The sequence below is a fragment of the Aristolochia californica genome, unplaced genomic scaffold, assembly GCF_029961685.1.
Source record: "Aristolochia californica isolate CCGP_79_NKW_82.1479 unplaced genomic scaffold, dmAriCali1.0.hap1 SCAF_16, whole genome shotgun sequence".
Classification (NCBI taxonomy): domain Eukaryota; kingdom Viridiplantae; phylum Streptophyta; class Magnoliopsida; order Piperales; family Aristolochiaceae; genus Aristolochia; species Aristolochia californica.
In genome coordinates this window covers 18,483,086-18,498,904 of record NW_027181837.1, presented here as the reverse complement: position 1 = coordinate 18,498,904, position 15,819 = coordinate 18,483,086, and the positions used below count along the sequence as shown (strand labels likewise).

General features: G+C 37.3%; 1 protein-coding gene across 5 annotated transcripts; it reads right to left on the bottom strand.

Moving 5' to 3' along the window:
- Positions 1-76: 76 nt before the first annotated feature.
- On the bottom strand, positions 77-15,404 carry LOC137953849 (uncharacterized). 5 transcript variants are annotated; one of them, XM_068801373.1, is made up of 17 exons: positions 15,287-15,404; positions 14,707-14,769; positions 14,441-14,517; positions 4,713-5,011; positions 3,918-4,092; positions 3,022-3,105; positions 2,651-2,892; positions 2,320-2,548; positions 2,047-2,126; positions 1,884-1,968; positions 1,660-1,791; positions 1,315-1,428; positions 1,114-1,161; positions 892-976; positions 733-789; positions 465-653; positions 77-165 (listed from the first exon to the last, which is right to left on the bottom strand). In XM_068801373.1, exons 4-16 carry the CDS (start codon positions 4,937-4,939, stop codon positions 514-516), a joined length of 1,698 nt encoding a protein of 565 aa, XP_068657474.1. In that variant the 5' UTR covers positions 4,940-5,011; positions 14,441-14,517; positions 14,707-14,769; positions 15,287-15,404; the 3' UTR covers positions 77-165; positions 465-513. The 5 variants fall into 5 exon arrangements, 4 of the variants coding, with proteins under 4 accessions (XP_068657474.1, XP_068657473.1, XP_068657475.1 ...); XM_068801372.1 differs by having other exon boundaries at positions 4,713-4,961; XM_068801375.1 differs by lacking the exon at positions 77-165 and having other exon boundaries at positions 170-653; positions 4,713-4,961.
- Positions 15,405-15,819: the final 415 nt, after the last annotated feature.

The following is a 15,819-nucleotide window of genomic DNA, read 5'->3' as shown; positions in this document are numbered from 1 at the left end:
TTAAGTTTGAGCTTGTAGTTCTTGTTGAAAAATTCTTGAGAACTAAATTGAAAAAAGATTTTTCTAAACTCTGAGATCTGTGTACGAACCTATTCAGCCTGTCAAATCTTAACTTCCTTCCTCACTGGCCTTCGCAATAACAGCTACAAGCATCAACAGTACCTTCTGCTTCCAACAAATTTTTCAGATTGCTTATTAATCAAGACAGAAGAATGTTTATCATAATTAAACAACATGATGTCGTTGTTAACACTGGCTCATTGATACGACACGAGTCAATCCCGATCAAATTTACAACTGGGGAACAGATCCCAACTCTGCTTTCTGTTAGGGGTGATGGGCAGGAAAACAGATGAATTTTGAAATCCAGAAGAAGGTCCAGCCAAAATAATTTACTTAACAGACACACACACACACACACATAACACAGGAATCAACAAAAAAAGAAAAAGAAGAGGTTCTACTTGTTTTTGTATGCTTCAGCTATGGACAATTGCTGGTGAAGCAGTATGACTATCTACGTCGAGATTGAGGATATGGAGGTGGTCTGCCAGACTGGGGAGATGGCTCAGGGCTCTCAGCAACTTCATATTGTGTGGGCAGCAAGTTAAGAAAACTTCCTTGGGCAGGTTGTTGATCAAAAGTTGTTGTATCTGTGAGAAGCACATTAGGAGCATCATGTAAGCTTATGGACCTAGTGATTGGGGAAGGTAAATCAGTTCTCAATCATACCAAATAGTGATTTTATAGATGGTCGCTTTGGCTTGTTACTCTTTTTCTTCAACTCAGCTGTAGAAAAACAAGATCACAGATATGTCAAAAATGTCAGAACATGAAAATTAAAAAGCTTCCTAAATCCCTAAACTGTGAAATGATGTAAGGAGAGACAACCAATGCCAGGAATTTGATGATCATTGACTATTTCAAAGTTCTTGTATGTGTATCCCACAAAGTTTATGTCTTTCGATGAAAGCATCTGCAAGAATGAGCATGTTACCATATTACGCCCAACCATTATGTTTCCAGGACAAACGATCACTCGATAACAGAAATCGTGAATGTGCTAGGTCGGTGTAAGGAATAATCTGAGGGCTCAGAATATGAGAAACTCACCTTCCTCCATGGACCTGACTTAGATGAAGTTTGTATTGGAGGAGCAGACTGCATTGGAAACACTGGAGCATTTAATAAATATTGATCAATAAGAAACATAACAAGTTAAGACAATTTGAAGAGTAACAAATGCAGATAGACGTTACAATAATTAGCAAATTTAACAGACCAATTGCATTCCACCGGAAGAGCAAGAAATACCTCTTCAAACTTTTCAAAGTTTTGAGTATCCAGTTCATCATTGACTTCTGGAATAAAAGCAGCTTCCATCTGATATAGTTTATCCCACTGGATGCCTTTAAACCACGGATGCACCTAAAGACATTTTGATAATCAAACACTTTCACATGTCATTTGGGAAACTTAGTCAAATTTTAAAAAAATTCATTTAATTGTTTTATCTAAGGGGGCTACTTCACACCATTGTAGTCAACCAAGGAAGATCATTTTTTTAATTAGCATTTTATGCTTACGCTCATAAAAGCTGTTTTTAGCAACTGATAGAGCAGCTACCAATTTTTTAATTCATAAATGCACAAAGCAAACCTTGATTTCATGTGCTCCTTTAGTTCCAAGTCTCTGCTCTACATTGCACAACAGCCTACTGATAAGATCTTTCGCTTCAGCTGATAGTTTTGCTTCTTCGGGAAACTTCAAGTGAGTTCTCCAGTTCACAATCTAGATCATATTAAAAAAATATATATATGAAGTGATATGAACTGTGCTAGTAGAGCATTAATGCAGAGTGCTGACACGTATTCCAAAGATACCTTTCGGCAGGTCGACATGGGCTCTTCAGAATAAAAAGGTGGATAACCCACAAGCATCTCATACATGATAGCTCCAAGAGACCACCTGCAAGAAAAGGCCAACTTAGTCAATGGAATAGAACAAAGCAGCACCCGAATAAAAAGCGACGGAGACGTTACTAACCAGTCACATTCCATTCCATAACCTTTCTTTAGCAAAACTTCAGGAGCAATATAGTCAGGAGTCCCTACTGTTGAATAAGCCTGCAAAAGGAAGGAGATTAACAAAAAATTGTTTAAGAGTCCCCAGTACTGACAGAAATATTTGATTTTTAACCTACCTCATCGAAACCTTTTTTCTTTAATGTGAATCTACTTTTTACCAAAATAATGGCAATTGATATCCAAATAACTTAAGAAATGTGTCATACAAAAATCATATATAAAGCAAACTCACCAACATTCGCCTGTTCTTTTGCCAATGCAAAAGTTGTTCCTGCTGTGTACGCTTGGGTGCCGCTAAGCGCTTATCACTGTCTAATGAAGGTTTAAAATCTCTTCCCATGGCATTGTCAGGCTCACTAAGATTTGGAAAGTTACTACAATCCAAGGGCTTACACAATCCAAAATCTGAGAGCTTCATATGACCATAACGATCAAGTAACAGATTGTCAGGCTTGATATCCCTAAAAAGAAACCAGAATTTTCTAGTCAATGGAAATGCTAGATAGATACAACATTTTGTTTGATATTAAGTACACAAGATCACAAAGGAAAACGTGACATACCTGTGGATATAGTTATGCTTGTGAATAGATTCAATTGCCAATACTGTCTGCCCTACATAAAATCTAGCCTCATCTTCTGTTAAAGTATCTTTCCTCATAAGCAAGGTCATCATGTCCCCACCAGGAAGATATTCCATAATTAGATAGAGAAATTCCTCATCTTGGAAAGAGCAATAGAGTTTCACAATACAGTTACTGCCAACCTCAGCAAGGAGATTCCGTTCAGCTTTAACATGCTCCACCTAAATAAGATAAGCAGAAAACGGGCCTAAGGAACAAGCAACTCTTTAAAGAACGCATCCACTTAGTTTTTTTTGTTCCTTCATAAAGTTTGAAAAACAAAAAGGTAAAAAAGGGTCTCAGGATAACACCTGGCCTCGTCGAAGCATCTCTGCTTTCTTGAGTTTTTTCATTGCATAAACATGACCAGTGGTCTTCTCTCTACATAGCCTTACCTAAAAAAGAAAATGGGAACTGCAATCACATTTAATTAAAAGCAATTTGCAACTATCTAGGACTCTTAATGTATGGGAGTAAGCAGCGAGATGGATGTATTATGGGGTGTGTGTGTAATGAACCAAAATCTTGTGTGGCATTTTATAAGCACATGATGGACATTTTTGGTGTTTCTGATGAATTTGGGCAATAGCTACCCTATTCAAGGTGGGCAGCACCCCAAAGCTCTCTTTGAGGAGAGTTCCTCCTTTACCTGATATGAGATTGTTTTCAGTTGAAATAACTTCCGTAGAGTTCATGTGTTTCTACAGAGAACTACTGAAATTATAAAATTTACAAATTAATCCCTACATCACTACAAATACCCCCACTTTCCTAATGTATAGAGAAGAACACCTATATTCCCAATTACAAATTGTTAAAGTTCAAACAAAATCCATCCCAAAAATGACTAGCCTAATTAGGAAACCTCTTTCCCAACAAACAAATGCAAAATCTTTCTACTCATTCATCATGCAGGACTATTCTTTAACTCGCCCCTTCATAATTGAGCCCTCTTTGTGACTCCAGACGTGGACAGTTTGGATAAAGGCCCATGTATGAGTACTTGTTCTAATAACATGTTAAAGTTGGGTCTAGATTCAACCTAAAATGACTAGCTAAAGTGATGAATTTTTTTCTAACTAATAAACCCAAGATTTTTCTACTCATTAATCCATATGAGACTGTTCTTTAGCATATAAATACCATGTGTGTGTGTGTGTGTGTGTGTGAGAGAGAGAGAGAGAGAGAGAGAGAGAGAGAGAGAGACCTCTCCAAAGGCACCCCTTCCTATGATGGTCAACAATTCAAAGTCATCAACGCCCATTTTATGTCTTTGGAGGCGCATATATTCCGTCTCCTTTTTCTCCAAATATTTTAGGAGATTATTCTGCTCTTCCTCAGAAATTTCTGCATCAGCAAGTTTTCTCTCTAGGATCCACCGTCTAAAGTTATGCCAAATGAAAGTAAGAACGACAACAACATAGCCACCACAAGAAGTTTAAATGCTCTTTATACAAAGTGGTATAATACAAGATAATTCCAACAAAAGGACATGACTGGGAAAAAAAATAAAGTAGAACATGACCAAATAAAACAATTTGGATGCTATCCTAATCCACTTTTCATTTAGGAAAAATTAGCCTTGATTAGTTTGACTAGATTAATCTTCAGAATTAAATTAAGAGCTTACTCACACTTGGAAGATAACATTTCACAGGAACTGGATAGCATTTTTATTTTTTATTTTTTAAGTGAAGATGAGAGCTGGAAACCACAATAAAAAAATAGTATGTTCATGGTTAACTCAATTTAAATAATGCAAAAATTCATGCTTTTATTTCCCTACTTGACCACAGGTATATGAAATATTGAGCAAGAAAGAAATCTGGTGTACAAATACATGTCAAACAAGAATGAAAGAAATCTTGGCGCACTCATACATGTCAAACAAGAACTTCAAAGACAAATACTGGTATATAATAGAATTAGATAATGACATTGTAGTCTGCTATTCCTTAAACATAAAGAGTAATCAAGCACTTAGGAAGAAGGTCAGATCTACCTCTCTTTACGATCTTGCAAGCATTTCATCTGAGCCTTGTAATGGTTCTCAATGTATTGTTTGGCTGCAGCAACCTTTTGCTTAGTGATGTTTGAAGGTGCCTCATCACTGAGAGGAGGCTTCTGCCCATCTTTAACCTCATCTGCTTCGTTCTTCTTAGCAGGCCCAGATTTGAATTTTTCACCCCTAGCTTGGAATTTCTGAAACCAATTTCTTGCGGAATCCATTTCAGTATAACATCAACATTGCCTGCAATCCAATTTTATATGTAAACCCAATGTTGTGAACTGCGAAGAAAGCTGAAAAAAGAAAATACAAAATCTTATTAGATAGCATGATCTCACCAATCTATTGGTAGATGTCTCCAATTGGAGGCAGAACTAATTTAGATAACTGCTGAATTATATGAAAAAGGGTAGTTTCATTATTTCACATTTATCAGACTGTCCCTCTATGTTAGAAGTAAGTTTGTCTTGATGTAGTGTCATATGGTTCAAGTTGTAATTAGGAAGTTACAGTGAGTTTGTATAGAGGGGTATTTATGTACTTTTGCCTCATCATCACTTAAGTGTAAGAAGAGGTGTAAACTTCCAAACTTCTCAACGAGAGCTGAAGCTGCGTACTTTCCTCTCTCTCTCGTGCTCTCCTTTCTCTATTTTTTCTCTATTTCTTCTCAATTTTCTATGTTTACATTGTATCAGAGCATTAAGATCCACCCCAAAGGGTTTCCAGCAAGATTTTCTTCACTTCTAAGGGTGACTCAATAGGCTTTGCTCACATCAATCGATACCCTTGTAGCATATGTATAACATATTGCCTTTGTGTCAAAACAATCTCTGTGTTACTTGCTCCTTTTGGACTAATTCTAAGTTGGTTTGTGTGTGGATTGGTTCTTTGTAGTAAGACGAGGCTAATTCTAGTGAAGCTATTGCTCTAGTAAAAAATTCTGGAAATTTTGAATGCTAAGACACGATTCAGATCACCACAGAAAAGTTGAATGAACCAAATTATCTATGTTGGTCCAAATTTGTCCAAATGTATCCTAAAGCTAAAGAAAAACCAAGTATTTTAGGGATGACCCTCCTACTCCATGACTGATGACTAAAGATGGAAGATAACCAAGTTCTTACATGACTTGTAACAGCATGGAATTCTGATTATGAAGACAAGTTATGAATTGTGAGACAGCAAAGGAGATTCGGATTTGTATTGAGAATATCTATGATCAGGAAATCAAGCTATCAAGAGTTCATGAACTCTATGAAATTCTTTAGCTAAAAAGAGGGAATAGAATTTTGATTAATTATTTTAGTGAATTGCAAAGTGTACTAAATAATATTAGCATATACCATCCTTTTACAACAAATGAGGAGCTTTTGAAGCAATTCGAGTAAATTCATGTGACCAAGTTTCTTGATGGATTAGGTCCTGAATATGATGCAATTTAGGCCCAATTATTTGTCATTGATGATGTACCCTCATTGAAGAAGGCTTTTAACAAAGTGGTTCGAGTTGAGATAGTTGTGGCTCCATAGGGCAGCAAGGAAAATAAAGGGACAAAAGCTGCTGCCCCCAATATTCAATCCACACTGAGTTATTCAGAGGCACCCCGTGGATGTGGAGGAGGTAGTAGGGACGAGATCAAGATACTTCTAGCCGTGGTAGAGGTAGTGGTGATGGTAGAAGTGATAGAGGTATGTCTATTGTGGCACAGTAATCACTTCTCAGATACGTGTTGGGACAAGTTTGAAAAACCTACTTCGGCCTATTTTAGTGTTCCAAAAGGTGATGAGACTTCAATGGGCTATAGTAGGTATTATTCCTAGTGCTCTATATGAACTTCAGCAAATGGATCAAAGGATGGCACAGTTGACCTCGTCCACCACATCCATGAAGCTTAGTGATTCAACATCCTCCCTAGCTAAGTTACTTCAGATATTTCCACCTTTACCTTCTACTTTATCGTTTCAGTGCGAATCCTATCAACTCGAGAAGCATCATCGGGCATCATTTTCATCCAATCAAAGTCATAATATTAGTTTTTTAAGGTAGTCCATTCAAGTGTATGAGGTCCTTATCAGGTACCTAGTGTTTTGGTTACTATTATCATGTTTCCTTTAATTTAGTTAATCCATGATGTATCTCCTAATGGATAAATCTGAAATATTAGATTTTTTCTCAATTTTTATAGTGAAATAAAAAATCAGTTTGGTACATCTCCTAATGGATAAATCTGAAATATTAGATTTTTTTTCTCAATTTTTATAGTGAAATAAAAAATCAGTTTGGTACATCTCTTCATGTATTTCGCTCTGATAATGGGTTTGACTTATGAACTACATGTTTGATTCCTTTTGTCAAGCTAATAGTATTATTCCTCAACCTTCGTGTATATACCCCACAACAAAATGGGTAGTAGAAAGGAAAAATTGCCACTTGATTGAGGTTGCATAAACCAAGTTATTTCAAATGCAAGTTCCAAACTCTTATTAAGGTGACACTATCCTTATTGCTTGCTTTCTCATCAACAAGATGCCCTCTTTTACACTTGAAGGAAGAATTTCAGTATAAGTTCTTAGACCCAGCAATGAATTTTGAATTTTTTCCTATTTGCCTTCATGTTTTTGGATTTGCTTGTTTTGTTCATATTTTGATTTGTCACATGACAAGTCTCCAAGACCAGTTAAGTGTATCTTCCTTGGTTATTCTCGTATTAAAAAAGATACAAATGTTATTATGCTTCCACTAAAAAAACTTATATGTCCGGTTTTTTTTTTATGAAAGGATGTAAAATTCTTAAAAAAGAGGGAGAGAAATATACAAACTTGACTAAGCAGGCCTTCCTCCACAACAAGGTGTTGGAGAGAAACACCTCGCAAAGCTTGAGAATAGAAGGGGAGAGCACATGAGGCCCAACCAATGAGATTAATTGAGCCTAATTCTCCTCAAGTCATGTATTGCTGGCATTCCTAACTATGCTTTATCATTTATGCCTTGCCCATCTTCAGTATGCAAAGCCATAGATAAAATGAAAAGAAGATTCCTCTGGAGAGGATCAAGCGACTCTTTCAAATATCACTTGGTCAAATGGAATGAAGTATGCCTTCCTAAGAGATTGGGTGGATTAGGGATTCAGAAATCAAAAGAAATGAACAAAGCTCTATTGCTTAAATGGATTTGGAAGTTCAACACAAATTCTTCTAACCTTTGGAAGGATATGGTTCGTGCTAAGTTGGGTTGGAATCTATCATGGTGGATGTCTGGAAGAAACTGGAGAGGACTATCCTCAATATGGAGATCTATTTTTTTGCTTCTTCAGAATTTCTCAGCAGCCTGTAGATTTTTTGTCGAGCATGGCAGATCTCTTAAATTTTGGGATGACTGGTGGATAGGGCAGGAACCTTTACGGAATTCTTTTGGAACTCTTTTCCTTCTCTCCACTCAAAGGGAAATTTCAGTTGCAGATGCATTTGAGGGAGGGGGTGTGAACCTGCACCCTCGAAGGGGTCTATCAGACGCGGAGGCTATGGAAGCCAGCAGCCTTTTGGATTCATTGAATCATGTCAGAATTAAGCCTTCCAATGCAGACAAGCACATTTGGTGGCCTGACAAAAGCGGGAAATTCTCAGTTGCTTCGGCTTACAGATACATCAATGGTTGGGATCCGACGCAAAGTGAACATGATATCCACTTCGTCTGGAGACTGTGCCCCCCCTAAGGTAAAATTCTTCATGTGGAATGTTTGCCAAAGTAAAATCCTCACGGCTGATGTGCTCAGAAGAAGAGGTCACCCATCTATAGATCCACTATGTCCTTTCTGCCACAATGAAGCTGAATCCGCTAGCCATACTCTTCTCCAGTGTCATTACTCATGGAATGTGTGGACCTCTGTTTTATGCAAGTTGGAGATTCAATTCTGTATTGTTGCCGATTTGATAAGTTTCTGCAAGTCGATCGTTGGCTATCCCCTTCCTGGTCTCGACAAATTGATTATCTCAGCATGTGCTAGTTTTGTTCCATGGGAGCTTTGGAACGAACGAAATAGAAGGCGGTTTTATGCTAAAAGTGAGTCTAAGGCTAGAGTAGTCGATAGAGTGACAGGGCAAATATCCACCTGGCTACTAACTAAAAAGCCTTTTACCTCTTTTAAGGGCACTGCCATTCGAGACAACTGGAGCAATTTGGCGAAGATGCACATTGGAACCAAGGTCCAAGTTATGAAGGAATGGACTCCCCCGGAGAATGGTTACCTAAAATTGAATTTTGATGGCTCTTCTCTCGGCAATCCAGGGCTCGCTGGTTTTGGGGGGCGTGATTTCGGATTCAGCTGAAAATCAATGTTTTTCCTTTGCTGGTCCTTTAGGTATATTAGACTCTACGTTGGTAGAGTTACATGGCCTTCTTAATGGACTTCGGGTTTTCCAAGACAACTGCAGTGGGCCTATTCACATTGAAGGGAATTCCAAAGTTGTGATTGGTTGGTGCCAACACAATACCACTCCCCCATGGAGGCACTGGGACATATTCCAGGATATTGTATCATCTTTTTCATGTATTTGGTCTCACATTCCGAGATCTGCAAATTCGGCAACAGATGTGCTTGCCAAGGAGGGAGCTTCCCTGCAATCTTGTTGTAAGGGATTTGCTCCCTCCCCCTCTGTAAATATCTCTTGTTAATAGAAATACATCTTCATCCAAAATAAAATAAAATGAGATTAACTGAGCCAGAATGCCTAAATCTGATCAAAACACTAGTAAAACACCAAGGGGAGAGCACAAGAAGCCCAACCAATGAGAATAGAAGAATCTCCTTCAAGCACCAGCAGATTAAAGAGAGAACCATCATATAGTTCATGTCCTTGGATAACTCAGACAAAATCATGTCCAAATGACACATAACCATGTCCAAATGCCAAAAGAAACAAAGTAAATCAATAGGATTCTTCCCCAGCTGTCATGTAAGACATCCCCACCATCCACTGGCCCAGATTTGGCTCTTTTGCCATAAAAATTTAACTTAAGCCACACATAGTGAGGGGCAACAATATCCTAGAAAACTGCACCTAAGGGGATGGTGAAACTGAATTTTCATTAATGAGATTATCACCAGTCTTTCAGCTTCACATTGATCATAATTTAATCTTTAAAAAAAAAGGTTCATAATTCTAGCTCCAAAACAAGAATTAACTACAGGTATCAAATATAGAGATAAATCTGAATAATGCAAGTTGTCAAAACCTAGAATGCTCATTGTCATAGCTTAAAAACTCATTAAAATTAATGCAGAGATACACCCTTAAAAGTTCATGTCTACAATTGAGGGGGACTATGCACAATGAAAGAATATTCAATTCAAATATGTAGCTGGAAATCAAAATCATTTTGAATTAATAGGTCTTTTAACTATCTAAATTCTGAGAATAATGTAGGTTTTGAAAAACAAACAGGAAATCTACCAACAGGAACTGAAGAATATGACTTTCTAACATCTGTCTTGTAGGAGTTACCAACACAAAGACCACAATCTTTGCTAAGATAACAAAATATGTTTGAAATTATGCAAATTCCATCCACCATCCAGCTGTGGAGAGAGGTTTGTGGAGAGAAAATGAGCAAACAAAGCAATTACTACTACCTCTTGCGCAAGCAAGAAACTAGTGGCTCTCAAAATAAAAAGCAGTCCAGTGCAGATACATAATACTTGCGCAAACTTACCTCATTGCACATTGTTCAATATTTAAAACTATACTAAAACTCAGACATATGCCTTTAGTCATTAGACTTGGACAGAAATGTTTCCAGCAATAGTGCTTTATACCCAAGAAAGCCTATTTATTTCAGGTTCTAATCTTCTTTCACGATCATAAACAGAGTAAGAATGTCCAGTTTTGTTAATTAGCTGGTAAGAGTTTGTAGTTGAGCACAAAGTGAAAAAGATTACTGTCATATATAAATCAAAACATAATTAGACACCAGGAATGTGTTGAATTATGTGTTAAAGGGTATTATGGTCATTTCATTATGTTCGTATTTCCTCTCTAAGGTTGAGTGTTATGTTTTTGTTAGGGTAAAATTGGTCCAGTTTTTAGCACGATATACAGTGTATTATGGAGTGAACTAGTGTTTAGAGAGGAAGGATACTTTGGTGGATTTATAGTAATTGTGTTTAGAGAGGAAGGCACTTTGGTGTAAAGAGGATAAGGGATTGCATTCTGATCTCTAACAAGTGCTGCACAACTCCTGCAGCTCTCTCTCCCTTCTCTCTTCTTCTCTCTCACTCTACTCACTTGCACACATCAATCCCTAACTTCTGCATGATATCAAGCCATAAGGTCATACTACAGAGAAGTTTGAACTTCTTTATCTTCCTCTTTCAAGCCTGTGATTTCTCCATAAGGGAAACTTTCAATTTTTTTGCTGATTGGCCCCAAATGTTAGATCTTTCCCTCTTTTCTTGTGTCAAAACCTTTGGGTTGATGGCTTGTGCTGCAAATTAAGCAGCTTCATGTATTTATGTGCCTCAGAAGTATTGTTTAAGGTCTTCTCCTAAACCTGAGCCTATGCAACACGTTCTAAGTGCTGATACTGTTTGCATCATCATCCTATTGCATGCATCATCACCTAGTTGGCTGAGAATTGATCTCGGCTGAGATTTGTGTTGAGGTTTGAGTTACTTGCTGGTCCATTTTTCTGGTGTGTTATAGATTTGAGTTAATTGTGCTCTAATTGTGATACTGTGTGATGCCCACTAAATCTGTGCAGGCAAGAGTTTGCAACTGGTGTGATTATTTGAATTGTGGGATGTCCTTCCTACTAGATTTGTGCTGGTTAGAGTATCGTGTCGTCTAATGCCCAACTCTGGAGAGGTAGTTACACCTTCAAAGCCTTCTGAGAGTTTTGATATTAAGGTCTTGAATTCCATTCAGACTACTTCTGGGAATTAAATGGACAGAGCTATCTGAACTGATCTAGGTTTATTAAAAATGTTTCTTAAGGCCAAAAGGAAGGCAAAGTACCTCCAGGATGACCCCCTGTCTCCCATGACTAAAGATTGGCAAGCTTAAGATAGGAAATTTATGACCTTGTTAGTTAATAATATGGAGCATTAGATGAATAACCAAGTTATGAGCTGAAGAGAGTAATTTATCCAGATTATATGAGTTGTATGCCAAATACTTCAGTATGAATAGAGGTAATAGGACAGTCATTGAGTAGTTTAGCGAAATGAAAAGGGCTTTTCAAGAGATTAGTGTTTATCATCCCTCCACCAATGTAGAGTCTATGTAATATAGAAAGCCAACCATTAGACATTGTATCTTTGTTGGACAAAATTTAGATAGTCAAAAGAGTGTGGTGGCTCACTCAAGTGAGCAGGCAGAGTTCCGGGCAATGGTGCATACTGTTAACAAACTTCAATGGATGAGATTTGTTAAGAGTGAACATAGTTCTATCCCAAAATGACTAGCCACTTAGAAGCCCTACTGCCCAACCTTATAAACCAACAACACTAAACATTTATCAATGTGGAACTATTCCCACTAACAACAACCCCCCCTCATGTCTAGGCTTACACATACAGACAATGGGCTTGAAACGTGGACAACACAGATAAAGTACAAAATCATCAAGGCAAATATTGGGCCTAAGGCAAACGTGTTGCGCTGATAACATGTTAAGATTGAGCCCGTTTTACCACAAAACGACTAGCCACTTCAGAGGCCAATTGTTCAACCTTATAACTAACAACATTTTTTAACACTTACTATTATTGGACTATTCCCATTAACAAGATCTCTATTGACATTGGTTGTCCTACTAAGGGTCCTATTGTGATGAATTATGATAATCAAACAACCATCTTTATTGCAAGCAATCTAGTGTTCTATGATCAAATTAAACATTTTGAAGTGGACTACCATTTTGCTCGTGATGTTATGATGAGTTGTAGGTTACTCCGTATGTGAAATCTGTTGATTAGCTTGGAGAAGTTTCACTAAAAACATTGGAGAAGTGTGAGTTTGGTAAGTTTTATAACAAATTGATACTTCTTGATATTTACGTTCCATTTTGAAGAGGAGTGTTGAATTATGTGTTAAAGGGTATTTTGGTTATTTCATTATGTTTGTATTACCTCTTTAAGGTTAATAGAGTATTATGTTCTTGTTAGGGTTAAATTGGTCCATTTTTTTAGCAAGATATAGTGTGTATTTATGGAGTTTAGTGTATAGAGAAGAGGGGTAACTTTGGTCCTTCTATTTTAATTGGACTTAAGTGATTAATAAAGAGGGTTAGGGGTCAGGTTCAGACCCCTAGAGAGTGCTGTACAACTCGCACAGCTTTCTCTCCCTTCTCCGCTCTTCTCTTTCCCCTCTTCTCTATACACTAAACTCCATAAATACACATCAATCCCCAACTTCTACAAGATTCTTCAGTTATGCCTATGATTCTTGTAAAGATCCACCTGTACTTCTATATCTAACAATCGCCTAGAGCAATGCATGTTTCTTTATACAACAAAACCATAGTAATCTCGAGAACAGGCCACATGATCAAGATGAGGTAATAACAAGGCGACCATAGATTTAAATCAGGGTCAGTGTGGATAGTAATTTAAATAATGTATTAGAAGTAATGGAAGGTTACTGATAGCTTCAGGAAGGTTTGTCAAAAAATTTGAAGTTTCCCAATGGTCAAACTTCCGGTTGTACAACGATTTGCAGAAACATCATTGATGGGGACACTCCTTGTGTGCCACTGATTACACGAGTTTATACTTGAAGACACGGGACTACAACAAGACCCACCACGCTGTGGTTGAGGAGTGAAGCATTTAGGACATATTAGTTGTTATTTTATTTATTTATATTTTGTATTATCCTTAGAAGTAATTGTTTAATTTGTTCAGGGGTATTTTGTTTTTTAGGGGCATTTTTGCCATCAGGTGTATTTTGGTCATTTTGAAATATCCCAAGTCTTTTGTGTCTCTATTTAAACCTATGATGTTTGGAAATCAGGGCATTGAATGAAGTTTAAAATTTTCTCCCGACTGTTTATTTCCTTCCCTCTTCTTTCTTTCTTCCTCCTTTCTTCCACTTCTCCTTCTACTTTCTTTTTTCTCCTTCATGACAGCAGCACCCACATTGCACTCACAACGCTCGTCCCGCGTCAATCATGAGTTTAAGTTCTTGAATTACTACATCAGATCAAACTCCAGGGAATTATTAAATGATTTTGTCATTAATTTGCAGCCCCATAAAAGCCATTTGTTAAGGATTATAAAGTCAAACATAGAATGAACCTTCCTCTAATAAAGATAAGCCAATATCACGCTTTTATGGGTCATTAATCGCATCATTAATTATAGTCTTTAAAATTTTTGCTCCATCATCCAAACCCATAATATTTTATTAAATTACTAATTGGCAAAAGTTGCACTAAAAAGTTACACCCGGGTTGGTTATATCTTACAAAAGTGAAGAAAAGATAAAGGAACTAGTCATCAAATTGATCCAACTTCAAGCATGAGAAGAAAATGCATTAAGATTTAATTCCCAGAATGGGGAACTTAACTTGCCAAAAACGGCAACATATTATTACTCCCAAAAACGCAAAGCTATATTAACACTATATTGAAAGGTATAAATCAGCTCAGAGAATTCACCTTATGCTATTTAATGATATAACAAAAAAAAAAAAAAAAAGTGGAAGAAGTTGGACAAAATTAGTACCTTGAAACGAGCATCTCTGCCCAGAATTAACTGGTGTGTAGTAAAATAATATGATAATATCAACGATATCCACCAAGCTGCATAGAATACTGCTCAAATCAAAGGTAAATTCATTTCAATTAATAGAGAGAACAAAAAGTGCTCCACCAAAGAGAGGCATTTGTGTTTACGTAAATGAAGTCACACAACTGAATCCAAAACTGAGTTAGAAAAGCATCACAACAATGACACGAAATTAGGCATTCTTAAGATGAACAGGCTCAAACCTGCCAACGGAACAACTAGAATGGTTCCCTGGTTCCAGCAGGCAAAAACAAAGATTCTCACTCCTGGAAGAAATAAACAGAACCTTTAACTATACAATCAAAGGAAAAGAAATGCACGTAGTTAAACTAAAAAAAGTCCAAGAATAAAAATAACTGATAAAGTTTATGCTTTTAGAGTCACAATTGGAAAGTAGTCAAACTTGGCATCAGATCCAATATAACTCAATCCTGAAAAAAAGTCAGCAGAAAACGTCAACAAAATGAAATATAGAAACGGTCAACTCCATAAGATCTCCCATCGATACAACGGCCATAACAAAATTCTTAACCCAGTCCGATAAAATTCAATAAAGCCATAACAACAATTCTCGCCAACTCGAGCAAAATCAGAAAGGAAAAACCAAAGGAAACAAAAAAGTCGAAAGGTATCAGCTGCTAACGATCTACAAATCGACCTGTATCTTCACTAATCCTTTTTACGGCAAACTGTTACGTGGTGACTCAAAAACACAGAGTAAATCGGAAGAGAGAAGCCAAAATACCTTGGCGTAAATTTCTTACCTTGGCGTAAATTTCTTACCTTGGCGTAAATTTCAATCCCGAGGCGTTCTCTCTGAACCCGTTACAGCTTCGATCCACCTCTAGTTGACTACTAGAGACTGCTTGGGGGCAGGGGATGAGATGGTACTCTTTCCGTCTCCGGCCACTTTCATGTCGGACGTAAATGCCGTGTCCTACTTGGGCTATTTACACTCATTTTAAATGCAGAGAAGAAAATAGAAATAGTTGTCAAAATTTTCGATCTTTGCCACTCTATTAAAAAATTATTATATTTTTTTCTTTTCTATCACGCGTTCTATACCGCACAATGTTATTAAAAAGTCCAAACTACCCCGAAGTGATTTTTACTCAGCGTACTCGGAAATGAGTCAGAGACCGAGTAGAGACGGCGTCTTGGGTTAAGGGTTTCAACGGCGCCAGCTCTCGTACCTGTGGGATTTGGGGGTCATTTTCGCAATTCTCAGAGCCTTTTGATGGTTATCTTTTCATCCAGTGGGCCCACAATAGCTGCTGCACTGTGTGGCGAGTTTCACTCCCAGCTGGCCGGCAATT